General features: G+C 49.8%; 10 protein-coding genes across 10 annotated transcripts; 7 read left to right on the top strand and 3 right to left on the bottom strand.

Moving 5' to 3' along the window:
* Nucleotides 1-1,162: 1,162 nt before the first annotated feature.
* N7458_007020 (FMN-binding negative transcriptional regulator) lies at nucleotides 1,163-1,933 on the top strand (the record flags this gene model as incomplete). Its single annotated transcript, XM_056910402.1, has 1 exon — nucleotides 1,163-1,933. One exon carries the CDS (start codon nucleotides 1,163-1,165, stop codon nucleotides 1,931-1,933), a length of 771 nt encoding a protein of 256 aa, XP_056766106.1.
* A 1,579-nt stretch (nucleotides 1,934-3,512) lies between these two features.
* On the bottom strand, nucleotides 3,513-4,637 carry N7458_007019 (agmatine deiminase family protein; the record flags this gene model as incomplete). Its single annotated transcript, XM_056910401.1, has 1 exon — nucleotides 3,513-4,637. One exon carries the CDS (start codon nucleotides 4,635-4,637, stop codon nucleotides 3,513-3,515), a length of 1,125 nt encoding a protein of 374 aa, XP_056766105.1.
* Nucleotides 4,638-5,969: 1,332 nt separating this feature from the next.
* On the top strand, nucleotides 5,970-7,025 carry N7458_007018 (uncharacterized protein; the record flags this gene model as incomplete). The annotated part of the gene is made up of 1 exon (XM_056910400.1): nucleotides 5,970-7,025. One exon carries the CDS (start codon nucleotides 5,970-5,972, stop codon nucleotides 7,023-7,025), a length of 1,056 nt encoding a protein of 351 aa, XP_056766104.1.
* Nucleotides 7,026-7,423: 398 nt separating this feature from the next.
* On the bottom strand, nucleotides 7,424-8,563 carry N7458_007017 (uncharacterized protein; the record flags this gene model as incomplete). Its single annotated transcript, XM_056910399.1, has 2 exons — nucleotides 7,424-8,134; nucleotides 8,204-8,563. The coding sequence occupies 2 exons, from the start codon at nucleotides 8,561-8,563 to the stop codon at nucleotides 7,424-7,426; spliced, it is 1,071 nt and encodes a 356-aa protein (XP_056766103.1).
* A 2,127-nt stretch (nucleotides 8,564-10,690) lies between these two features.
* N7458_007016 (MFS transporter) lies at nucleotides 10,691-11,716 on the top strand (the record flags this gene model as incomplete). The annotated part of the gene is made up of 1 exon (XM_056910398.1): nucleotides 10,691-11,716. One exon carries the CDS (start codon nucleotides 10,691-10,693, stop codon nucleotides 11,714-11,716), a length of 1,026 nt encoding a protein of 341 aa, XP_056766102.1.
* Nucleotides 11,717-12,177: 461 nt separating this feature from the next.
* N7458_007015 (uncharacterized protein) lies at nucleotides 12,178-12,520 on the bottom strand (the record flags this gene model as incomplete). The annotated part of the gene is made up of 2 exons (XM_056910397.1): nucleotides 12,178-12,312; nucleotides 12,476-12,520. The coding sequence occupies 2 exons, from the start codon at nucleotides 12,518-12,520 to the stop codon at nucleotides 12,178-12,180; spliced, it is 180 nt and encodes a 59-aa protein (XP_056766101.1).
* Nucleotides 12,521-15,051: 2,531 nt separating this feature from the next.
* N7458_007014 (IST1 family protein) lies at nucleotides 15,052-16,426 on the top strand (the record flags this gene model as incomplete). Its single annotated transcript, XM_056910396.1, has 2 exons — nucleotides 15,052-15,072; nucleotides 15,272-16,426. 2 exons carry the CDS (start codon nucleotides 15,052-15,054, stop codon nucleotides 16,424-16,426), a joined length of 1,176 nt encoding a protein of 391 aa, XP_056766100.1.
* Nucleotides 16,427-17,387: 961 nt separating this feature from the next.
* On the top strand, nucleotides 17,388-18,058 carry N7458_007013 (uncharacterized protein; the record flags this gene model as incomplete). The annotated part of the gene is made up of 2 exons (XM_056910395.1): nucleotides 17,388-17,948; nucleotides 18,011-18,058. 2 exons carry the CDS (start codon nucleotides 17,388-17,390, stop codon nucleotides 18,056-18,058), a joined length of 609 nt encoding a protein of 202 aa, XP_056766099.1.
* Nucleotides 18,059-18,574: 516 nt separating this feature from the next.
* N7458_007012 (AP-2 complex subunit sigma) lies at nucleotides 18,575-19,277 on the top strand (the record flags this gene model as incomplete). The annotated part of the gene is made up of 5 exons (XM_056910394.1): nucleotides 18,575-18,609; nucleotides 18,661-18,700; nucleotides 18,753-18,782; nucleotides 18,864-19,094; nucleotides 19,176-19,277. The coding sequence occupies 5 exons, from the start codon at nucleotides 18,575-18,577 to the stop codon at nucleotides 19,275-19,277; spliced, it is 438 nt and encodes a 145-aa protein (XP_056766098.1).
* A 3,180-nt stretch (nucleotides 19,278-22,457) lies between these two features.
* Nucleotides 22,458-23,386, top strand: N7458_007011 (sulfotransferase family protein; the record flags this gene model as incomplete). Its single annotated transcript, XM_056910393.1, has 2 exons — nucleotides 22,458-22,602; nucleotides 22,674-23,386. The coding sequence occupies 2 exons, from the start codon at nucleotides 22,458-22,460 to the stop codon at nucleotides 23,384-23,386; spliced, it is 858 nt and encodes a 285-aa protein (XP_056766097.1).
* Nucleotides 23,387-25,961: the final 2,575 nt, after the last annotated feature.

The following is a 25,961-nucleotide window of genomic DNA, read 5'->3' as shown; positions in this document are numbered from 1 at the left end:
CGGGAATGCGCCTTTTGAGCGTATTCTTCGATGCTATATGCTGTTCCGAAAGGATTAATTGGAGTCTCGAGAAGGATCACGTCACCCTCGTTCAGACTCTCGGCAGGGCAGTCGATGGGAAGTTTTTGAAGGCCAGAAAGACGTGAGACCACAGAGATGACTTCGTGACTTCCGTGGTAGCCTTCGCCCACCGATATCTGCCGGGGGTTCAGCAGTGTTAATGCGGCGTGCAGAGCAGCCAAGCCCGTAGCGTAGCTGACTGCATGGCCTTTGAGAAGAGGGGAGAGAACTGCTTCGAAGCGAGTGGCATTGGGTGCAAACTCGCGAGAGTAGACATAGTTCTTCCCGTTAAATTCCGCCTGGTAGATGAGTTGTCAGTTAGGGAGGTTTGAACCTGGGACAAATTGTCGAATCGACGTACCACTGGATCCTCCGACAAGACTAGCTCATCTGGGTTGTTTGAGTATCTGAATGTCGTAGACAAATGGATTGGAGGTGCGACATCGTGTACCATGTTCAAGCGATCATCTGCATGCAAGGCCAGAGTGGCTGGATGGCTGTCGTTGAGTGGTGTCATCTCTTTTGATGAAATTCAATTTGCAGCACCTGTATCGAGACAGCGGAGTTTATCAGGTGAGTCACGAATAGAGGAAATCTTTGGACTTGAGGAGTTTGATGGGAACTATATACGGAGTCCCAGCACGCCGTGAAGATATTCCCGCCCCACTCCCGTCAAGTTCCTAAACCGGCAGTCAATCCACAACTGTGATTGGATGAAGAATATGGCCATCGCGCCAATTTCTTCTTGCCGACCCTACATCGAGGGTCTATTTTACCGAAGGAAAATCTATCGACAATATAGTCAAACTCAATCTAAATTCTAAGCTGGGTTTAGAGCATATCGAAATCTGCACGCCCTACCGGGATTTCCGACTCACATCTCTATTGATAAAGCAAAACTCGTAGTGGGTCACTCGGCGTATCCGCCCAATGAGGAAGACCGAAAAGGGACTTCGGATGTTCTCCGCGGGGTTTGCCTGGCATTGGTCATATCGGAATTGAAGTACTGTATAACTTATATAAAGACCACATACGCTGACTCACTCGTACACCATCGCTTTTGCACTCGGATTTTTTGGTTCGTCTCTAGCCAGCATCAGCCATGTATCTCCGAGCCGTTCACGCAGAGACCTCAACAAAGGCTCTCTTCGAATTCATCAAGGCCAATCCTCTGGGCATTATTACTACCGCTATTCCATCCACCACCCACCATTTCATCCAGTCCAGCCATGTGCCATGGGTGCTGGACGCTTATACCGATGACCCCGAAGCACCCGTCAAGGGTCGTCTCCGAGGCCACATGGCCCGGCAAAACCCACAGGTCAAAGCCATGATCGAAGCGTGCACCAACTCCGGCACGACAAAACTGGAGCAAGATGTGATGATCCTATTCAATGGTGCTCATCACCACTACGTGACGCCCAAGTTCTACACCGAGACGAAGCCAGACACTGGCAAGGTCGTTCCGACATGGAACTATGCTGCTGCCCAGGTCTACGGCAAAGCCACCATCTACTTTGACTCGTCGGCTCCAGAGACATCTGAATATCTGTCGCAGCAGATCCATGATCTTTCGCAGCTGTGCGAGACTTCGGTTATGGGTTATACAGGCAAGGAGGGGAAGCCGGGTCCGTGGGGTGTGTCTGATGCACCCGAGCGGTATATTGATATTATGAAGAAGAATATCATTGGCATTGAGGTTTCTATTGAGAGCATTGGGGGCAAGTTCAAGATGAGTCAGGAGATGGGCCAAGGTGACCGTGAGGGAATTATTCAGGGTTTCAATAATCTCGGATCGGAGGTTGGCACTCACATTGCAGAGCTGGTCAAGGAGCGTGGGGGGATGAAAGACGCTGAGAAGGGCAAACAATGAACATAGAACCGAGCTTGATGAATAACAATGCACAATTTGAGTTCCATTGTCCATACATGTGTTGGAATGTTAAGAAATCGGCACGAAGTTGTCCAACTGCTGTGTATGTCAAAGCTACAATAGCCCTTCTTGTGGGTCCGCTATAAGAACCATTGAACAAATATTCTAGAGAATTTTGGTTAAATTGTAAGGTCATATGCACTCCTGGACCATGCCTTATACCATTGAATCCCGCTTCCACTGGCCAATATCAGCGTTGCTCGGTCTTACAGCAGGCACATCCCACCACCCGCCTCCAAGCATACCGTGCCTTCCTTCACATCTCATTTCAATCGGTTATGCCCCCCCATACACTCTATTCCCTCAGCCAAATTACCCCTGTGGTCTAGTGGGGTACGCATGTGTTCACCGTCCACCAGCGCTCAGACGCTGCGTCGGAGGAATCGCGTCACTAGGCCCTTGGTGTCTTGGGGCCGATCTTCGGAGGAGCTTGCTTGACATACCTTGAGGTGCACCATCCCTAATTGTTGGGTGATTTGGCCCTTCTTTTTTTCATCCATCTTAGTATCTTATTATCGTATTCTTTGAGTTGAAGGTCGAGGGATGGGTGTTGATATTGAGGTTATCCCCAGGCTGCTGCTCCGACAATTCTCAGTTTCGGCGCGGCCGAATTATTACCCGGCGAGAACCTTCCGCCAAGCATTGCTATTCTGGTAACAAATTGGGTCTTCTGTTACCTCCACTTGCATGGTGTCTCGCGCAAATTTCACTCAAAAGTTCCAAAAGGTTCCCTTTCAGGTTCGCCCACGGTGCACACCTCAGATACAGGCACAGAGGCGGCCATCACGAGACCAGGAATCAGACCATGTAAAAAGCATGCCACCCAATGTGCCGCCTCTGGCATCTCTACCCTTAGTTTTGAAGCGCCCGCCCGCGCGGTGACTCAGTCCTCTGCTATTGCGGCAACGCATCAAGGGACAGGTGAACGAGTGCTTTGTGAGGAGATATACTCGCGATCGAGGGATCAAGAAGGGTGGAAGAACGGAGAATATAAAACGAAGGGGCCAAGGAGCCACGACAGGTAGGTTCATAGATTGGGTCAAGCAATGACACGGTTTGGAGCCAGCCTGGCAAGCAGGTTGCACGACTCACCTGGTAGCTTAACAGTATTTTATCGGTACTTTAAAATATTTACAGTAGCATAATATATGATGACTTACTTTTAAGTACTTTAAAGATACTTAAGAGTTACAATGTGGGTACTCCAAACTGCTTGCCTACGAAAAATGATTGTATGGTGCTACCACATTGATCTCGAGACTTCTACGTCGTGACTGGCTCATGTCCCGAGATCGATACGGCATGTTCGTCACAATGCATACCATCCTACGCCAGGATGTCAAGTCGGGGAGTGTGAATAAAAATCAATTCTGATGAGCACTTCTGCAACGAGAATATGAAAAAAAGGTATCTATAACTTTGACAGAGGCTTTCCCGATTCTAAGGTACGAGCCTGGAGCTTGAAGAATGCCTCATCAACTATCCTCAACATCAATGACTGGTTGCGTTGAACAGTGAATCACCCCCCAGCCAGAGGCAGGGCCTTTACCTGCAGCGGACAGACCTTACGATCCGGACATAAGGTCTGCAGTGTCTCGAGGGCGAGTTTATCCCGCTCTTTGTCCCCAAACTGCGGAAGTATAAGACCGCCATTACAGAAGTAAAAATTGACATAGTTCGTTGCGGGCTCCTCGTATGACGGCGATTTTGCAAGACAGTTTGGATTCGGTTCATCAAGAATATGGATCTCAAATGGACGCCCTCTAGCATCTACTTCACGTTGCAGGATCTGCAGAATCTCCTTATGGACGTCCATCCACACCCGGGGAACGCTGGGATGAGGCCGCGAGAGGACAACCACGCTCGGTCGAACAAAATTAACCTCGGCGTCGCAATGGACATCCGTCACATCCAGGTTCCGCCGACCGGGGAACCAGATGATCTTCTCGACACCGAGAAGGCGGCGCAGCTCGGCCTCGACGTCAGCGCGGGACATATCTGGATTGCGATTTTCGTTGAGGATACTGCTTTCAGTGGCAAGGAGTGTGCCTTCGCCGTCAATAACTAGTGCTCCCCCTTCTAGATGGACCAGGGACTCAATTTGCACCACGGGCGAGGGGAAGATATCCTGCGCGATGATCCGCTGGGCGAAGGTGGCGTTTTCCTCTAATTGCTCGGGGCTCATGAGGGGCCAATCTAGCCCGTCTGTCGCACGGTCATGCTTATTGATCTTGTCCCGTTTGCCCCATTCGCTGAATCGGAAATTGATAGCATACCGTTGCCGAGGTATGCTATTGCTAGTACTACGCACGTAGATAGGGCCAGTATCCCGTACCCAAAGGTGGTTTGTAGGCGTAGGGATCACGCTCACGTTTAGTGTCCGCGACAGCGTCGCAGAATGCTCGTTGATTATGGACTGCGCCTTTGGGACATCTACGGGTCTCGCATATAGGCGGACGGGCTCGAAAGTAGATATCGCCGTAGCAAGATTGATAATTTCTTGACAGGCGTCCGCATAGTAGGTCGAGGCGATGGAGTATTCAGATGGGAACCCCAAGATGGTTGCGAGGTGAGGCGACCACTCTGCGGGGTAGATGTATCTCTCCGCAGGACTATCTGTCAGCGCCAGACGTATGCTTCCCATAGCGAGAAAGCTGGTGAATGAATTATGTGTCACAATCAGAAGTGTAAATTTGGTCCAGAGGCACTTCCTGCTCTGAACCCTGTCGTGTGTTGTAGATGTTATAGTCTCCACGTAGTTTCCAGCTTGGTTCGTCATCAATCATAGAGTACGAGGGGAACTGCCCGTGCAGTACTTTTGACACCTTTTGAGACGTCTCAATCTGGTGAAGGAAGGGTTCAGCAGTGGTCACTCCGCAGGCGCGCAGTAGTGCCGGCAAGCCACTTTTGAGGCTGGCTGAGAATTTGCACCAGGTTAGTGGAAATTAGAAGTACGCGAGTTTTGCGCGTAGAAAAGAGGCTGGCCGATAATTGCATCGGCATAGGCAGCCACTCGTACTTGGTGCAATAATGAGCCTACAGTTGAGATGGCATAAACACACCTGCATGCGAATTATGCTGGGTCTACCCCGCAGGAAGTGATACTACCTCCTGCTGTATGCCCTGGACATGGACCAATAGTCTCAAGCCACAATTTCATACCGGCTACTTTCAGGTGATATTTGCGGAGATCTGTGATACCTCCTGTTAGGCCTTGTGATCTCGATCTATATCAGCGAGTTTCAGGGTGTTCAACGCCCAGATTGCGGACGGGCGGGACGGCCCCGACCAGATCTGCTGCAGATCGCAATGTAACCCTGCACCAGAAAAATTAGTCGCCTTTTTAGTTTGGCTTCAACAAGAAAGAAAGAAAGGGTTTTTGTAGACCCAAAGTCTTCAATAGCGTACGCAATCCAGATCCATGGGGAGGACCTAAAAATATCTCGTTCTCACCTCCACACGCAGCACTGCGAAGTTTTGAATCTCTGCAGATTTGAACAAGGCACTCCAGGAATTAAACTAAAGAGACGCAATATTGAAGGAATATCTGCAATATAGGCGGGTATGTACGTATATAGTCACGTAATACGTTTATGAAACCCGTCGGCCTGGTCGTTGCAACAGAGTGCATTTCACTATGCGTTCTGCATGCATGCAGAAATCTATGCTGTGTCAACTTGCGCGTACACCACCCATTTGCTCCGCTGGATGTCGGAGGCAACAGTGAAGTACCTTCCTAGTGCGGAGAGAGTGCCAGCTCGTATTGGTACTGACCCATCAAGAACAATAGTACAAAAATAGAATAACAGCAACGGAAGTTGTGATTGATCTTTGCATCACGTATACAAGGAAGGTCTTGATAAAGGGTTTCAAATGGCCCGTTCTGAGTCCGTTCTCGAGAAATCCTGCCAAGCAAAAAACAGCAACGTTGTCCTGGCTAAGCAAGCTTGATCTAGTTTCGATCCCCCCTACTGCAATGACTATCTCTTCACTCCCCCTTGTGCATGCCGATGACGAATGGTCCCCTCTCCGCGCAGTTGTCGTAGGCCGTGCCGGCCGGGCCTGTTTTCCCAGCGCCCCAGCGAAGATGATCAAGGCGACGATGCCCTCCGAGCATGTCTCGCGCTTCCAGCCGGGGAACCCCTTCCACGCGAAGCTGATCGCCAAGGCAGAAGCAGAATTAGACTATTTTGCTGCGATTCTCTGTGCCGAGGGCATTACGGTTTACCGGCCTGAGCCCGATATCGATTGGGTTGCGTTGAACGGATACACAGGTGCTATGCCCCGAGATGGTCTTATGAGCGTTGGAAACATGTTGATCGAAGCGTGCTTCGCGTGGCCCTGTCGCGCAAAAGAAATTGAAATCGGATTCTCCTCCATCCTCGACGACCTTTCCAAGGACCAACGGGTGCAAATCGTCCGTCGTCCCGAAAGTGCCTTTGCCAACACCCTTCTGGATGACAATGTGGCTGATAATACTACTACCGCAACTACCTGGGCTATTAACAATAGCCGTCCGGCTTTCGACACGGCCGACTTTATGCGGTTCGGCTGCACCATTATCGGCCAATACAGTCACGTCACCAACCAAGCGGGCGTAGATTACATCCGTAAGTATCTACCGGCCGGCTACAGCATCGAGATGCTCGATGTAGACGACCCGCATGCAATGCATATTGATGCCACAATCCTGCCCTTGCGAGACGGATTGCTCGTCTATAATCCAACAAAGGTTACGGAAACGGAATTACGTCGCCATGCTGTCCTCGCGAGCTGGAAGCTCCACGCCTACCCTTACACTCCAAAAGCACCCAGCGAGCCTCCACTGTACATGACCAGTCCATGGCTGTGTCTCAATGCACTTGTACTGGATGGGAAACGTGTGGTAGTCGAGGCAAGCGATCACCAGACCATTCAATGGTACGAATCACTGGGTATGCAGTGCATTCCTTGCCCGTTCAAGCATGTTAACAGTATCGGGGGTTCATTCCATTGTGCGACAGTGGATTTGGTGCGTGAGAGTTCTGCCTAGTTGGTTGAATGGTGTATAGTTGCCTCAATTACGTATCATATTGAGATCCAACAGCGGGTTCGCAGATTGGGTTCAGCGACCGCCAGTACGCTCTTTGTATCCGGTAATTAGATGGAGTATTTCATCGGGAGACAATAAAGGCAGTGCAAACGATCGTTCCTACTTGTTCTTGCGCCTCCATGTTCCACCTAACACGTAGTAAACCTTGTCCACATCAAGATTGTCCTCTTTGAGCTGAACGACTTGATAGTTAGATTCTCGAGAGTAAAAGACGGTGAAATATTGAAACCTCAATTACAGCACACTATTAAGGCAAACAAACAAAAGAAAGGTGAAAAGGCAAAAAAAAAAAAAAAAATCCCGAAATATCGAACATTAGCCAATCTGAGATTCGGATCCTATGCCTTCACCTTCACCGCCCGATTCATCATCTCCGTACCCGCTGTCTTCTCAAAATCAATCGACGGCAGGTTTGACCTTCGGCCCAAGCCACGCCGTAAGACCCAGTCCTTACTATTGATAGGCTCTTCCACTACCCCTTCTCCCAACTTAGGGATACGGCTGCTTCCTTCCAGCCTCCGTAGGAGCACGTGGTCATCTGGTCGGCAGAAATACAACATGCTGTACCGAGTGTAATTCGCCTGATCTCCAGGAGGAGAAACGATCCGGTGCAGATTCGAGCGCAGGAGCCCACTAGTGAACTTGACCATTGCATCTCCAATGTTTACAATTGCATGGCCGGGCAAAGGACGCACATAGACCCATTTTGTCGTCTCTCCTGGTGGGAGAACCTGGAGCCCGCCCATACGATTGAAGACGATGGTGATACTTCCATAGTCAGTATGTTCGGCAAGTGCCGTGCGTCGGTCATTTTCGGGCTGTGGGGGTGCTTTGATAAGGCGGACGGCGTCACCGCTAGGCATATCAATTCGGTGGAAATTGTTGAGGGTGTTCTTGGGAAGGCCTAGATTGTCGTTGATGAGTTCGAGAAGAAGGGAGGCGATGGAGTGGGAGGTTCTCATCATGGATTGGAAGACTGGGCGACTGCGTTGGAGGACTTCTGGGGTCGGGAAGTCGTTACTGACGGCTAGCATTTCATTTCTGGGTACCTGTTGATGGGGAGATTGTCAGCCGACTGGGATGGCCTTGACGGAAAGCACACAAAAAAGCGACCATACGTTATAGGACTCATTTCTGTCGACGTATCCATCACGGAGCACCTCGGCGCCTGTCTCTTTGTATCCGAAATACGAGCCCCTCCCACTGAAATCATACTTCTTTTTCTCTTCTAAGGGCAGGTCGAATAGGTCAACGGCGGTATGGAAGATGCGATCTACATCTTCCAGGATCTTGGAAGCAGATCCGGCATCTTGAACATTAAGATAGAAGAAACCGATCTCTTCGCATGCCTGGATCAATCGCTGCGTTTCAATTTCGTCGCGCGCAAGCAGCTTCGAAAGGGATATAGTAAAAAGAGAGAAAGTTGGGACGTCGTCTGGGAACGGAGGATAGTGCGTGAGAACTTTATGGGAGACCATGATGGTTTACAAATGGAAGTGCTGAGTGAGAATCGACGATGTACAGGATCTTATATCTTGTTGAAACAATTTCGAGGCAAAAATTTAAATCCAAGGGAAGGCGCAGCGTAGAGCTCACCTGAGAGTCTCTTCCTCAATGCATAATCGCTGAAGTCCTTCAACGAATGGCTTGCGCCATCGAACCACCTTAATCTGCGCGCACAGGGGATGCGAACAGCTGAATTTGATGGGAAACCATGTACGACCGCTAGGGGATCTACATCAATATGCAATATACTAACTACGCTCCACCGTGGCGTCTGCAGATGTACAAGTATGTTCGGGATACAGATTACAGTACTCCGTACAACGGAAGAGATAGTCATTGGGGTTAGATACGTAATCTATTCCCCCAGTCCATCACGCTGGTTGTGTCACCTTATTCCGTTTATCGATCTTATGAACTATCTCGTGGTTCCCTTGGCCACTCACGATTCGAGGCTGCCTTCTATTTCAGCTCCACAAGATCATGTAGATTTTTGAGATGCAACACATACACACCTTTTCGGAAATAGGCACCACTCACTGGTAAGTTAATTCTCTGGAGATCTCCAAACCCAATGGGAACAAGTCCACTTTTATGTATGCAGTGTTCTATCTGTGGAATATTTGCAGCAAAATGAACACTAAAATTATTCCGTTCCTAACTCCAGAATATTTTCTCCACTCAAGCGCCATCCTATATTCTTGGAAAAACTTAACTCAGCAGGACTACAAAAGTAGTCTCTTGGCTCTAGGGGGTTCTGCGTGAGTTTTTGTTCGAAATTTCCCATCAGATAGTCGGAAAAACCACAAACTTGCTTACCTCTCTGAATAATTTTCGAATGTGGCAGAAATAAAAAGAGAAAAAAAAGTAAAGATCGTACTGATATTTGGAAAGTCCATAGATCCTTGGCCATTTCATGCAGATCTTGGGGATACAATCTAGGACATACATCAGGTTTCTTCCCTATTGTAGGGTGAAGCTTTTCTCCAACGGAAACTATCGAGGTTCAGCAGTAGCGCAGCCAATGGTTATCACTGGAGACATTCTACTCGTATAAATTATACTTTGTACTTACAGCGCCGGGTGGAGGCCGAACTTGTTTACGACGGATGAGACAGTGATAGGCTGGTTTTTGATTTTTCAGTCTGCTTTCGAGGAACATCCAGGCCTCAGCTCGCCATGTCTTTGCGTGATTTCTTCCTCCTCATGACCTGCAGCACGGTATCAAACCGATTAAAGGTAAGGGGATACCCTTCCTTATGATTGGATAAATCTGCATCAAAACATCAGCTTGCAATACGCCCTAATGCACGGTGGCTCATTCCCTTGCGTCGATAGTTCAGCTCTCCATCGTGCGTCTGCGGCGTCGATCTGGTTCCTCGGGATCAACCGCATTTTCTAGGGGATGATCCATTAGCTGGGAATCATGCAATGGGATATTCTCGCTTACATCCTCTCAAATACCAGTTGCCCTCCGTTGCCATTCTGAACGCATCTGGAGCTCAGTCCGTTATAACAAGATGAAGATGGCAACTTCCACCATGGCACAGCCATGGGCTTATCGATGGCGCTCATCCAACACCTTCATCATTACTACTTCTATGATAGCGTTATTTACTGGTATTTTACTCCCTCCTTTATGCATACGTTGGCCTTGCAACCTCCATGGCTAACCAAATCGTTCAGATAATATCCTCTATAGTTTCGTCGTTCCCATCATGGGTTATATTGTGGAAGTCCGTTTGCAGCTTGACTCGTCCCGTACACAGAGATTTACCACCGCTCTTCTCACAACCCACGGCCTCGCGTCGTTAATATCGGCTCCGGTGATTGCTCATTTTGCCGACAAAACGTCAAACAGAAGGATCCCTCTCTTGGTATCTCTTGTAGGATGCATTATAGGGACTATCTTCGTATCCTTGACACTGTCTGGTACATACCATAGTCTTCCCCTCGTCTCCACCACCAATCTTTAAGGGCTAATGACAACTTGATACACAGTGTGGACTCTCTTTTTAGGGCGTATTCTTCAAGCAGCTGCTGGATCCGCCGTTTGGATAACGGCATTTGCGACGTTAGCGGATAACGTAGGCCGAGAAAATATGGGCAAAGTGATGGGCCTCGCGATGTCCTTTGTGACAGCTGGCGTCACTCTCGGGCCGGTCATTTCAGGAGCACTACTCGAATTATCAGGATACTGGCCTGCCTGCGCGGCTCCGCTCGCCCTCCTTGCTCTCGACTGCATCCTTCGACTGCTCATGGTAGATGCTTCCCCAGAGTCTCCCGGCTCCTGCGCCTCACCAACATGCACCCACGCACCTATGAATAACGGCATTGAAGGAGGATTGGACGACGAATACACAAGGTTGATTCCTTCCGATAACGACGACTACCAGTCAACAAACTTCAGTGCGGATCAAACCACGCTACCGGCTAAGCTCAAGGGATTCTATTATATCGTGCTCCGTGATCCACGCATTATTTCTGGTCTGGTTAATACGATGTCATTTTCAGCAATCCTTGCCGCTTTTGATGCCACACTTCCTTTGCATCTCTACACGGTCTTTGGCTGGGGCTCCTTGGCTGTCGGCATGATTTTCCTGGGCTTTCAGATCCCCGGTATGTTACTGGGTGCTGCGGCCGGCTGGCTTCGCGGTCGTCTGGGACCACGTTCCCCTACTTCCGTAGGCTGGGCGATTCTGGCGCCACTACTCTGGCTCTTGGCAGCCCCGGGAAAATTCGAATGGGCGGACCCGGAGGGTAATGGCAAAGCCGTGACCATAGCTTGTATCATCGGAATTGGTGTTGCTTCAGTATTACTTCGTGGAGCGGGGACGTTCCAGGTTGCAAGTAAGTCTGAAATTCTGTCAGTTTCTCTGCTGTTCGATGGCCAACATGTTTATGTGATAGTTGTCACCAACGAGCTTCAATCCGAAAACCCTAATATATTCGGTTCCCACGGCGGGAACTCTAGAATCTTCGGCATGACAGAAGTGGCATTTAATGCCGGAATGATGCTTGGACCGTTGATGTCCGGCTCTATGTCTGAGGCTTTTGGCTACTACCCTATGAACTGCGCGCTGGGTAAGGTTGAAGCATTCGGAGATTCCTGCTTGTTGAAGCATTAACTAATATTCTTGTCCCAATCAGCGGGAACGTCCCTACTGGCGGGTCTATCTTCCTTCCTCTGTTTTAGATCTCCAAGCGGCCATACCAGCCCATCGAAATGAGATGCAGGTCCCATTCTCTCAAAAATTCTTCATGAACAGAAGGATGAATTCTTTAGTGTGAAATTACGACATATTTGGAGGAGGGTGCTGGCAGATCAATCGGGAGTGTTTTGTCCATTTAATTTTATCCTTTTTAATGTTGATATGGCTTTCATGCTGCTTAACGTCTTCTACAATAGCTTATATGATTTAGTTGCTTAAGGTACCCCTCGCATGACCTAAGTTGATCTAGGTTACATGAGAGAATACTGTCGGGGAAGATGTACGCAAGCGCTACTGTGGCCACGATGGTCGATATGACGGTTTGAACCCGATTGAGTAAACCTGATATTGTGCTCCATCGACAATTGCGAGGTGTCTCATTGTCCGACCGTTGGAAAAACACTCGCGTGGCTATCAGTGTGAGTACTGTGATCGGGGATAGGAGTGTCGCGGTGACTGGAACAGATGTAGGTAGAGGAAGAAGCAGTGCGGTGGTGCGAGCCCAAGATAGCCTGTTCCATGAGAGGATTGTTAGTCGCTCTTTCAATACACGCTACCTAGAGATGTGATGAGGAACACGATAACTCACGCTCCAAGGATCAAGGAGATGGCCCCGTCCTCGTGGCGAAATTGATCAGCGGAGGTCATCGCCAGGCTGGATCTTCAATATCTTACCACAACCAACACGATGAGGGCAGTTGTATCGATCTTGAGGGGCATCGTTTTAGCACGTGGTCAGCTCTAATGAGGAAGAATGAACGTGTGATGTGAGGTGGAGGACATGGGCGGCGGGGTTTGCATTCGAAGGGCCTTTCCAACAAGTCAGCACTATTTCCTGCCGGAGGTGGTTACAGTACTAGGAAAATGCACGGACCTGAGATCTAGGTGGAGAAGGCACTGCGTTCAGCTAATCCTGTTCAATCAACGCGACTATTCTACAAAGACATCGCAACACTTTCAACGGCCTCATATTAAAATTTTAAACACTTGAATTTTAATTGCTGTCACCACCTCAGTCATTCCACCCGCCGTCATTGAACTTTCAAAATTAGTCCGCCTTTTATCTCTCCAGGACCAGTTTATTTAATTTGATCAACGAAGTGGTACAGACTGTTATCAATTTATTGAGAATCAACAGTGGCCGTGTCAGCAATCCCTCAACTACCTCTTTGGCCCTCACAAAAAGGGGGTTGAAGAAATGCAGCTCTAAGTCCGTAGGTGCGACCACGGTAAGTACTCCCGCACGGAGCTATTATGCTTAGTTTCGGCCCGGTCAAATTATTACCTGGAAAGTACCTTGCAGAAGCCTGTCACGGGGCTTTTAAGTCCCGGGAAGAAGCCGAAGAATTTATTAGAGATTGGAAAGATGCCTTCGATGATGTGTCACGATGGGCTATCAGACAAGCATTGGAAAATGGATGGAAATCTCGTGACATGAATTTTGATATTGGCTCCTTTTTGATTGGAGGCGACGAAAACTGTGAGAGGGGAGAGGACGAGCAGATCAGATTGCATAGGATTGAAAGAGACGAGAACATCAATCTTCCGAAGATTGAAAAATTAGCTATTAAATAAGAGGATACTATATAAAACGACAACTATGTCAAGGCCAGCCTGGAGATATAAAGTATTAGCTAATCTTATCCGAGGTTTAGTAGAGTTTAAATTAAAATTCATCGTGCTATTCATGATATAGTAACTTGAATTACGAGATTAAATTCGCAAAGTAATGATTTTCTTTTAATATTTTCTATAGACTATAAGAGGGATAAAGGTAAATAGACTCGTAATATATATCTATATAGTCTAATACAGTATTGTGCGTCTTTAAGTCTTTATCGCGCGGCGAAATAGTTTAGTTTTCTATACCCTAGTACATGAACAGATCAGCCCTCATTCGAATTACTCGTCCCCTGATTGGCCGGCCTGCCTGCCTCGTGCGTGCTCCCGTCCCCCTGAGGTGCGTGTCTGGCACATCCATATTTTGGGCGACATCCGCTAGTTACTCTATATCATAATTGCTTCTTTTCATGGCCTGTGTAGGAATAGTGGCGGCTCTTGAGCACGACGCGTCCGTGACCGTGACTGTGACCGTGTCTGTGGTTGCGTTCCCGTCCTTTCGCTGCTCATGTTTCTCTGTTGCGGCCCGAGATAAATTCACTGATTCACCTTCCTAACTACTGTGTCCGCGCGAGGCTCAGACGGTCCAGTATCTTGAGATGGATCTCTTTACATACAACGCAACGTACCAAATCTGGATCTGCATCGACTGTCGTTACGCCGTTTCTTCCCGTCAATTCGACACTCATCTCTACAGCCATCATCGACGCGATCCACGCGCCAGCACCGCGGAACTTCGTCAGGCTGCACTGGCTGAGATGTTAAAACGGCCCTGGCTGGATCCGACGCGTAAGCCGTGTAAATTCCCTCTACCCGGCTCCGTACCTATCCCCGGTCTTCCTGTCTACCCTGGCTTACGCTGCCCGCTCTGCTTATATATATCGCGAGCGTTAGCGACAATACGTAGCTATCTAGCGAATATATATCCGGAGACCCGACGACCCCGTGGCCGGGCTTATAAAACTAAGCCTGATATAGCTACCGTTGTAGAATAAGTGAGCTATCAGCGATTCTTTATATCCGGTCTAGGGAGCGGCTTCTTTAGTGTAATCGTACCGTCCCTGATTAGGCCATAACGGCTAGCTAGTACAGTATCCGAGGCAGAGTTTATTTAGGGCTAGGTTAACCGGGATCTCCAGGAAAGGTTAGCGGACGAGGCAGAATAAGGGCTATAGATCACCGCCTAGAAGTATACTACTAAAGTGTCTCTGTAGTTAGAGCTTACCTAGTGGCTAAAATACCTTCAAGGTTATAGCTTTTCTAAGTAGTAAGTTTAGGTATACTTCCTGATTCTTCTCGAGAGCTACTACTTACCGCGTTCGCGCAGAGTGTGGAACGATTGATTAAGCGTATGTCGGGGCGCCAGCGAGGTCGAAACTTGGGTCGACTGGGGTTCGAATCCAAGATTGGCGTATTTGAGATCTCATGTGTTTTAGTATGGAATATCTCAAAAATGTTGGCTTGAATGCACATATTTCTTATCAGTAATTTTTGACGCGGATATACCTCGCTTTGTATACTTCTTAGTGGTGGGCAGCTTGGCAGTTTGGACCCGCAGCAGCCTAAATGCCCCCATCCCCCGCCTCTCATTGACACTCCTCCTCTCACGCATTTCACCAGCATCATCCAATATGCCTCCCTCGGCGCAGACGGTAAGAGTCCAGCGGATCTTTGCAGTCCTCTCATCTACACATATTCCCCTGGTCCATCTACAACCTCGCCCTGATACTCGTCCTGTCTACCCCGCATGGTTATCATGGCTCCCCCTCTCGTACCGCGGCGTTGTCTTCGAGCTCCTCGCGAGCAGACATAGCATTTTGATAATGAAGAAACTGACAAGGCGCTTAACAGACTCGATTAGTCTCCACTCTGCGACTCCTCATTCCGCGTCTCCGCCTTCTCCAGAAGAAAGACACCGCATCCTCCGTCGTCCAACGTCGCGAGCTCTCCCAGCTTCTCAGCGAGAACCGCGAGGCGTCCGCTCGCATCCGAGTCGAAAATGTGATCGCGACAGACATCGCCGTCGAGGTAATGGAGATGGTCGAACTATACTGTGAACTGCTGTTGGCGCGCGCCAACGTACTCGATCAACTGGCGTTTGGAGAGCAGGGAACACGCGCGCGCCTGCGCGCCAAGGAATTATACAAGAAGCAGACTCAAGCCCAGACCGGTGAGAAAGCAGCGACATCTGCTGCGCCCGAGTCTACCGGTTCTCGCTTCGGCTTCTCTTGGTTAGGAGGATCGCAGAAGAAGGAGGCGAATATAGTGGCTGCTACCAGTCCTTTGGAGGGCGCTGGGGAGCTTTCGGAAGAAGAAAATCCATACATGGATACTGCGCTCGACGAGGCTGCAGTTGCGATCTTTTATGCCTGGCATCGCTTCCCTCACGAGTTGCGCGAGCTCACCATGCTTCGCACGATGCTTGGGGAACGATACGGCAAGGAATTCATGACCATGGCGCAGGACAACAAAGTCGATTCGGCCAAAGTTCCAGATCGACTTTTGAAGGGACTACGAGTGCGCCCGCCGACACAAGAGCTGGTTGGAAGCTACTTGCGGGAGATTGCAAAGGCATATGGTGTTGAGTGGCCGGGTGGAGAGGATATTCAAGAACTCGGGGAAGCACCCCCAGAGTTTGTCGATGATGCCAAGGGTGGTGCGGACGAGGACCAAGAAGGGGACCTCCCCCAGACTCCGAACAAGCAACGTGCAGACCCTGCATCGCAACCGAGCCTCTCTGAGGCAAGGCGGGCGTCGGAAACGAGCGAATTGAATAAAGCGACTCCCCCACGCGGCCCTGCTGCACTACAAGGGCGCAGCCCTGTTAGTGTTGCACCGCCAGCACCCAGGACTGATAATCCTAACCCTCGGGTGAAGGTGCCGGGTTCTGAGGAAAACGGAGTGGGTGCTACTAAGAAGGCTGGCGCCAGCAAGAACAATAATAGTGGGATTCCCGAGCTGGACGAGCTGACACGAAGATTTGCGGATCTCAAAAGGAAACCTTGAGGATGCAGCCTTCCGGTAAACTCTCTCAATTCTGTGGATCAATCTCTCTCTCGAACGTATTTTCTACAAATTCGACCTTATCTGGACTTGAGAAGACCTTGGGCGGGGCTTTTGCTGGCATCTCGTGAAGGAGTTGTAGGAGTTTCTGTCATTGCAAACTTAATTCGACATAGGCTGATCTGCTGTCATTTACGGTTGTGTTGTCTCTGAGTAGTTCTTCGTTCTAATATGCCTAGTTCTGCATGAGCTAGATGGGTTTCAAATCGAACTTGACAGCTTCAACGCTTATACGGGCACCTGCACTCTTATGACCGTTGCTTTGATTGCCGAGAGATAGTAAACTGAGTGGCCAAGAGCCTTCCAGATCGGGTTGAATACTGATTTGATCATTGTATGTAAATAAACCCAACTCGACTTATTTTGGATCTGGGATCTTAGATCTAGCCAGGCGATCTCAGATCGATACAGTGGCATACAACCTTAATCCACTCCCCACCCCGCCACCCGAACCCGATACCACAATCAATACATACCATGGCTCCAAGGTGGTCAATCTAAAATCATTGAGATCTAAATTTCGAATTCACCGTGAACGCTCGACAATTTAGATGCAGGTGTCAAAAGTGTCAGACGCAAGTGTCAACGATCAATCGGACCCGTTGAGACTAAAAGCGGGCCCAGTCCAAGCCGGAAAAGGGAAGCTGCAAACCCCAAAATCCGATGCATCACAGCGCCCTCGTACCAACAACTCACAAAGCCAGGACCCCCTCCTCCTGCCCCCGAAAAACCATGTCGCAAGTCTAACATGCTCTATCCCTTCTCATTCTATTCTCTCCTTTCTACAGCCTGCGCGAAGACCTCTCCAACCAACTAGCAACCAGCTAGCGCACCAAAGCCACGCTCACCTACGACTTGTCCCTGTCCTTCCCGCCTCTCCTCCCAACTTTCCACCACTATACAAATGCCCGTCTACATGCTCCACGGATTCCGGTGGCCGCGCGCAGGCTTCACAGGAATCCGTGTCTACGTCGTCCTCCACAATCTCGAAGAAGCCGCAGCCGAGTACCTCCAGCAACCGCTGACAACAGAGCTGGTCACAGAATCACTAAAAAAGACACAACCCGACCTCATGCCACGACTGCCAGAGCTACAATTCATCGAGCAGTACGACCCACAAGACGAATCCAGCAACACAGTCAGCCAGGATTATGCCTACGTCGCTGTTAAGGTGGTGACTATCCCGGATGGGGCGGGAGCGAGTCCAGGTCTGAATATGCAGGACGTTGTCGAGCAGGGGTCTGGCCTGTCAGCTGATGCGACGGAGGCGCTGGAGGAATTGCGCGATCGGTTGGCGTCTGGAGAGAAAATCGGTTGGTTTATGGTTTACAATGGGGATCCGGACCGCTGGTTTCCGCCGTCCGAGGACGAAGATGAGTATGAGGACGAGGAGAGCTATGTGGATGAGAAGTTGGAGAGTCAGACGGGGAGTCAGACAGAGCCGGGGACGCCACAGAGTTATACGGTATGTATCAGATCCGGAGTTTAGTTCTTCAACTTCCACGCGCTAATTTTGTGTCCCGTTAGGCTCGATTGACTCGGTTGTTCAATCGCATGAGCACTTCAAGCTCATGAACGTATGGACGCCTCCGCCCTCAATCCTGTACTACAATCCGACGTTGACCCAACCCATGGAAATGACCTCTCGTCATTTGACTTCCCAGTGTGCGCTCTCCTACAGAGAACCCACTGTTTTGAGAAGTTTAACGATTCCTATGCCTTACGCCTCTCGATTCTTTCCAAACTTGTGCAGATATAATGTCTGTACTCTCACATATCACTTTAAATGCGTTGACTCCATAGCTCTTAACTTGCTTATTGGACTTGTATTCCAGATCGAACAGTCCAAATCAAACCTTTATATTTCCGACTCTATCCTAACGTAAATTGCATGCACCGAGCCCACTTCCCTGCGTTAGCTATGCATCATGCTACGATAGTGTCCACCTAGGCGGTGAAAATAGGCAATATGGAGAGGGGAGCTTCACGATAACGGAACCAGCGGAGAATCTTCCCCAGCTTGCGCGGCAACCCACACCTCAAAGAGCATCACCGATGCTGGCCCGGTGATCCCTGATCTGGTATCCAACAATGGTCCTCTCTTTCATTCTTGTTCAGAATCGCCAGTGAGTATGCATCACCACGACTCGTAGTCCGCCATGCTGACGAGGATATAGGGGCAAAACGCGCCTGGCGAAGTGGTATGCACCCTATAGCGTGAGTGACACCAATCGCAATTCGAACTATCAATAGCTTACACCAAGTCCAGGATGAAGAAAAAGTCAGATTGAAGGGCGAGGTTCGTGTCGCTGCGATTATCGACTGGGCAGACTAGCACCTACTCCAACGGAAGCACATAACACTAACCCACCATCACCAGGTGCATCGCCTCGTTGCCCCCCGAGATCAAAAGTATCAGTCGAATTTTGTCGAGTTCCGCCGCAGCACTAAGATCGTGTACCGCCGATACGCTGGGTTGTTCTTCTGCGTTTGCGTGGACGCTAACGACAATGAGCTCGCATACTTGGAGGCTATTCATTTCTTCGTCGAGGTGCTGGATCAATTCTTTGGGAATGTGTGCGAGTTGGATCTTGTTTTCAACTTTTACAAGGTGTGTAATGGGATGGGTGATAAGATGGAACGGAGCTGGGAGATTAGTGTCGAGTGAATACTGATTCGGAGATTGTGCTAGGTCTACGCCATCCTGGATGAAGTCTTCCTTGCCGGCGAGATTGAAGAGACGAGCAAGCAAGTCGTGCTGACGCGACTTGAACATTTGGATAAGCTGGAGTGATGAGGTGCTGCTGGGCGTTCGCAGCGAGGTAATCGAAGCCAGCCTCTCGGACACATTATGGAGTACATTGCACAGTATGGCTTTGAGATTGCATGAGCACCACAAGACATGGGCATGGCGTTTTATTTGTTTTTATTTTCGGGACAGGCGTACTATTTACTTACCATCGGGCCTGGGAACATTGTGTCATTGCAAGTGATTTAATTTACGAATTGACTATCTAGTGCCTGAGCGTTCAGGAGATCAATGATGCCATAGATATTGAAAATATGCCACCACTTTGGGGCGAATGTCGAAATCACCCACCAATCTGGAGACCCTGCCAAGACCCATTCGTATTCTCTTAGTCTTTGCTTCTCTTCAATTTTCGTCCGAGGGTCTAGGGGGTCCTGGCATCGAGGGTTCACCGTACCCGTATAACGCTCTTTTTCGGAGGGCCCTCTCCAGGCTCCCGCGATCCCAACTGCCGAGATACGATGCCGTCGATGCACACGGCGGGGACGACTGGTCCCAATGGATCGCATGGTTTTAAGCTTGACGATTGGAATGGAAGTTGTTTAAATCAACCTCGTGGTTCCATCGAAACATGACTAGTTTCCTGAACGGTCTTGGGCTTGGGGTGAGGTGATTGTGCTCATCGATGGCGAACAACACAACGCGGTCTTGGCACTGACCATATATTGAACGCCAACTCCCTGACTGACTGGGTTGGGGGCTTAGAAGAGATTCTCTTGCTGGTTCACTCTTTTGGTTGCTTTGACTTCTTGGTTGACCTTGCTGTCCGTCAATTGAAAGAGATGATCATCATGAAGGTGTGATGATATCTATGTCTATTACGCCGACATGCAACCAGGGACCTACTCCTGAGAAGACTTCATTGCGACGAACCAGCACATTGGAACGGCAACACTTACATTACATCTACTACACACTAACATACTAACATACTTACTGATACATACACACCGCTGCCATGGCAGACACTATTGACACTGATCATCCCGATCAACCAACCCACTTGCTGAACAACCATGTCTGGACTCGGGAGTCGTCTTTCCTGACCGAAATACTTCTCCAATCCAGGATGATCAGTCCAGCAAGTGGAAGGTACTAACGGAAACCAAAAAAAAAGCCTCACAGTCAACGTTTCCTCACTCAGCAGAATGCAATCTCCGACGCTTCCTCGTGCTCAGGCGCCTCGTCCGCGACTGATTGGGTTGATTCGGTTCACTGTCTCCCGACTACTCCGTTTGGAGTATCTCTAACCCAGAAAAGCCCACCGGATCCTTCTCGTACTCGATACTCGTTGACTGTTCTTTCCCGGGAAACGAAACCTGGAAAAAAACAAACCATTTTACCGAATTGATTCTCGGTCGAGGGAATATTGGATTTTCTTGGCATGAGGACATTTGTCCGCCCGCCTGGGCCTCGAACCACGACCAGACCTGTCGCTGGCAATCCGACAAGTGGGTTCAATCAATCTGCGGAGCAACTTGGTGGAGACGGGACGCCACGACTCTTTACGGACGAAGTCAAGGCGGCAGCTCATCTCGTGGCTTTTTTGGGCTCTGAAAGTTCGGTACCGCCCCCTCTCTCCTAGGAGCAAGATTAGGAAAACTTCATGTGCGAGGATTAGCGGGGAACTGGGATAGAGTTTGGAGGGGGAAGGTGAATTAATCTTGCTATCAAATTTGAAGATACCCTTTTTGGGTTCTGCAGATTAGGCAAGATGACGGGCACCCGTCGGAGAACCCACGTTATCGAAACCAAGTTTCAACTCCTCCCTCTGTCTCTTTTTCCCCGTCGAACCGTCTCCCAGTATGGATGGAAAATGTGACACGGATACGACCCAAGCCCAAACCACACCAATGGCATCTCAACACCGGCGTGATGTCCCTCTCGCCCTTCCGGCCAGAGTTTCAGGAACCTCGCATTCTCCACCAGAGTGGACGCGTTGCCCTCTGCCGAGCCCCACCAATCAGCACGAGCGGAGGCAGGGATCATCCTTTTCCAAGAGCCGAGATAAAAAACAAGTCTCGTTTGATCGTCGATGGAGTGGAACGGGGGCAAACACGGTCGTCGTCGACTAGTGAGATTAGCTCGCTGGAATTGGGTTGGGACTTGCTGGATGGGTGGACTTGCGACGGAGGCCTACGCGGTGTTCGGGGCTTGGCAAAGGTCTGGGCTGTGAGGAATCTTTGAGTCGAGCGAAATGCTGGTGATGGGGTTGGTACGCAGCCCGTACCATTCATCGATACCGAGTACATACACCGTACATACCGCGTATCTGTTACGCCCGTCCTTCCTTCAACAGTTCAACTGGCTTTGCAACTGGCTGTCCATTCCTACGGAGAACGGCCCACTGTCCGGGTAATTTGCACCAACCAGTCTTTGCAACCCGGACAGCCTGTACGGGTATTTACCGACTCTCTGGTCCACGGATTTCCTGACGAGAATTACCAGGAGGACAGGCTTCCCCCTCCACAACTGGCCAACCCCTGACTATTCCCTCCCCTGCGTCAGCCTGTGACGTCTTGTGCTCGACGCCTCAATCTCGAGAACGTGGATACAGTCTGATCGCCAACTATTTTCGTATATGGCGACGATACATCTACGATTACGACTGTCCTCCGCAGGGTCCACGTCGACTCAATGCGTGTCCCTGATGTCCCCTCGAGGCTGGAGAAAATCAGAATAGCCAGAGCAATTTGGCACAGAATGACAAGGTTGCGAGAACGAAAAGGAAATGATTGACAGGCGAGGCCAAGCCCGCAGCCCGCAGAACGAGTGGAAACTCGCCGCCACTCGCGGGGGCAAGTGCCTTTGCAAACCGTGAATGCGCTATGCCCCATTCTCATTGGCTTCGCGGCTCTGACAGATGCCCACTTGCAATCGTTCTCAATCGATCTTTTGGGAGGGGGGAAATCAGTCGAAGCTGTACATTATTATTTTCCCTTTCTCTTTTCTTTCCACCTCCCACCACTTCAACCCCTTGTCTCTACATATCAACCCGCCCCCCCCCCCCTTCTAGACTTCTTCTATAGTCTTGTCCCTTCGTTATATCTTGTTATCCACTCCTCGCCCGCTTCGTGCAGAACCTTCTTTCTACAATCCTCTCGTACCTTAATTCCCTTATCATATTCGAATTGATTATCTGGAGTTTACTTGCAATCGTTCATCATGTCGCTCATGCTCTCCGATAACCTGGCTCCTCAGCCTCTGACTGATGTCTTCACCGACGACACATGCATTGACCGTCGCAAGTGCCACCGGACGGTGCCCATGAAGGTGCTGGCCCTCGGTGTTGGCCGTACTGGTACTGCCTGTGAGTGATAACCCTATACAGATAAGCCAAAAGCAACACCTCAAAAACTGACCACAATTTCGCAAATCAAGCCCTCCGCAAGGCTCTGGAGCGCCTGGGATACACCAAGTGCTACCACATGATGTGCGCCAGTGTTGAGAACCCGCCGGACTGCCTCATGTGGCACGATGCCCTGAACGCCAAGTACAAGGGTATTGGCGAATTCGGCCGTAAGGAATGGGACCAGTTGCTGGGCGACTGCCAGGCCGTGTGTGACTGGCCTGCCTGCGCGTTTGCTAAAGAGCTCATTGAGGCCTACCCCAACGCCAAGGTCATTATGACCACCCGCGATGTCGACCCGTGGCACGCCTCCGTCATGAAGACCGTCCACTGGCGCGTCAGCGACCCCGAGCACAAGTTTGTCTCGCACTTCAGCTGGGCCGCCGGCATGTACTACCCTATGCTCAATAAATTCTTCGAGACCTTCTTCCGTGGAGACTTCCCCGGCAAGGGCAAGCAGGTTTACAACGAGCACGTTGCCGAGGTCCGTAGCCTGGTGCCCGCGGACCGCCTGTTGGAGTACAATATTAACGATGGCTGGGCTCCTTTGTGCGAGTTCCTCGAGGAGGAGGTCCCCGATACACCTTTCCCCCGTGGCAACGACATGGCCGACTTCTACAAGCGCTGCAGCACCCGCAACCGCCACCAGATGATGAACGCCGCTCTGCAGGCTGTCACTATGGGTGGTGCCCTGTTGGCCACTGGCTTTGCTGCCACCATGGCCTTCAAGCGTTTCTCCCGGTAAAAAAAACAAAACAAAACAAGAACAGAACCAAAAAAAGGATGCAACGGGTGGAGGGAAGAAACTCCTTGCATTCCCATCTATTTTCCTTTCTCTGGCATTCTTTTTCTTGATTCGGCTCGGCAAGTGCAGGCACCCCCGGGACTGTGAATCAAGAGCTCTTCGTGGTCATGTCATTTCTTCTCCTCCATCATCACATTGGAAGTGATTCACCTGGAGCTTTTTCTCTTTCTTCTTTGTGCATGATCGGTTTTTCTTAATATTCCCCACATCTTTCCCCCTCTCTGTGCGGTCACAACCCACGCGAGGGACGGTCGTTTTCATTGCAGGTAATTCTTGTTTAGTATATAGTACATACATATCATGATCAAATCTTTCCATCCAATCTTGTGCAGTCCATATTTCCGACTTGTCATTCCTAGTATACTTGGAAGTAGCCTTGTGAACAGTAACACATCTAGCTAGGAGGGGAGATACCTTCCACCTGACTCGAGGAATGGACGCACTCCAGAACGGAAGTTGGTCTTGAAGGGGGTGGACATTTTCACTTCCACCCTCCAAAACACGGATTTCATCATCGTGCATTTGAATGGAAGTAAGGGGGGCTGTCTCGACATGTACATATGTAGGGCTTAAGCTTGCTTCATGTCATTTTTGCAATTGCACATGGCAGGGGGATGAAGCCATACAAAAGCCAAAGTTTCGCAGCTCGATTACACAGAGTACAGCACGCCGGGATTCCTATAGAATTGGCATTGTACATTAGCTTCAGAATACAGTAACAAGTTACGTTAGGCTGCATCTCAATAGTGAAACGCAAAAATACCAACCCAATCCAATTCCAATACCTATTACAAACTTATAACCTCCCAATTCCTCAACCTCACCCACAAGTTACAACAGCCAAGCACCCACGCGGATCAACGGAGCCAGACACCCGACACTTGTAGCAGTCCTCTAACTCTCCGAACTTTCTTGTATTCAGGGGCGAGGCACAATGGTACTGGTAGGGTCAATCATTACCCAAGCGCCCCTTCGTACTCGTACGAATAGCCCCCTGTGACCAAGGGCCACTAAGAAAGAACCTGCAGGCCAGAGGGCCACGCATGCCAGGGCGATTATTGCTTGGCCGAGCTAGCGGCTTGGCAGGCTATTCGGGTCGGGGATTCGGGGGTTTGTGGGGACCCATAGGCTCAAAGCCTTGTTACTGGCTGAGAGTAGCAAGTCCGGTATATACTTTCAGTCGTATACTCAATTCTCCGCAGTTCCGCTGGTGAGTGCCGCGAGTCAGTTGTGCTCCTGCGGCATGTCGCTGGGCGCTCCGTGGTTATTCGGTTTCAGGGTGGGTCCCCTTCTTTTTAAGGAACTACAGTACGGAGTATTCGCTACTGTACAGGGGACTGTAGTGATTGCAGGACCTAATTTGGACTGGTGGAGGGGTTGCTACGTAGTCGGCTTGCTTATTGGAGTTATAGGGGGAGACGTGGTATGATTTAAGATCTACTAAGCTTATTGAGAATATAGCATAGTGTATTGATCAACAGTAAGATAATGTGGATTATGGGATTGGTGTGGTTTGCTTTGTGCTACGTGATGACGAGGACATTGTATCAATTGTGACGCATCGTAAGTCTGGGTCAAAGTATCGGAGTCAGGTGAGATGGTGATTGGATTTAGATACGGGACTGTGCTACAGTACGGCTTGATCTTGACTTTGAGAGAGGAGGTTATTTGACATGAGTTCGGAGTACTGTATACTATGCCTTGCAGGGTTTGACCCTTGGATCGTGGGCCGTTTGCATTCGGAGATCTAGTGGGCTCTGACTCGCGGGTAAGAGTACAGGTCTTACATGCGACAGAATGTCAAATAGGTTCACTGATACCGATTTAGAGGGTCTATCGATGATTCATTAGATTGATGTTGTATATAGTACTCCGTATACGCTCTATCGAGCTATGGATATAGTTTTGAGGATAGGTTCACAGTGTGGCGGTCCACGTAACGAAGCGAGACGTATGCATGAAAGAGACCGCGCGTACACCCGAAAGCTCGAGGTTCTCTGCAGTCTGCACTGTGGTGTGGCGTGGCGTAAGGTGGCTGCATCACGGACCGGCTTGGCGATGGAAGCCAAGTGCTCCGTCCAAAGAATCATCAGCCACCCACACGTGGTTCATTTCCGGATTAGGTGTTGAAATGTGGATTTTGACGGGTTGCAAACAAGACTATCGACACGAGGTTCTGAGTGTATCGCAGATTGGTCCACTGGAGTTCATGAACTACTGATCTGACTCTCTGTGCTCGAACTATTCAGGAATGTGTACGGAGTACGACGACAAAAGTCAATGTCTACCGGAGACCCGAGTCAAACTTGGTCTGAGCGCCATCCGCTTTGCGCGGGCATGACGTGGCCTGGGCCAGGCCGAATTACCATTACCATTACCGTACCACAGTACCCAACTTGGCCCCGTACCCAGCCAGTGCCTGGAAAAAGGCGAGGCCATTCAATCGATAGACATTCAGTTCTTCTCAAATTCAACTTTCAACTTGACATGACGTCCATGAGGGCCTTCGGAGTCT

This window comes from Penicillium daleae (assembly GCF_028827525.1).
Source record: "Penicillium daleae strain IBT 16125 chromosome Unknown utg000006l_segment0_segment0, whole genome shotgun sequence".
Classification (NCBI taxonomy): domain Eukaryota; kingdom Fungi; phylum Ascomycota; class Eurotiomycetes; order Eurotiales; family Aspergillaceae; genus Penicillium; species Penicillium daleae.
This window is presented reverse-complemented; position numbering and strand designations above follow the sequence as displayed.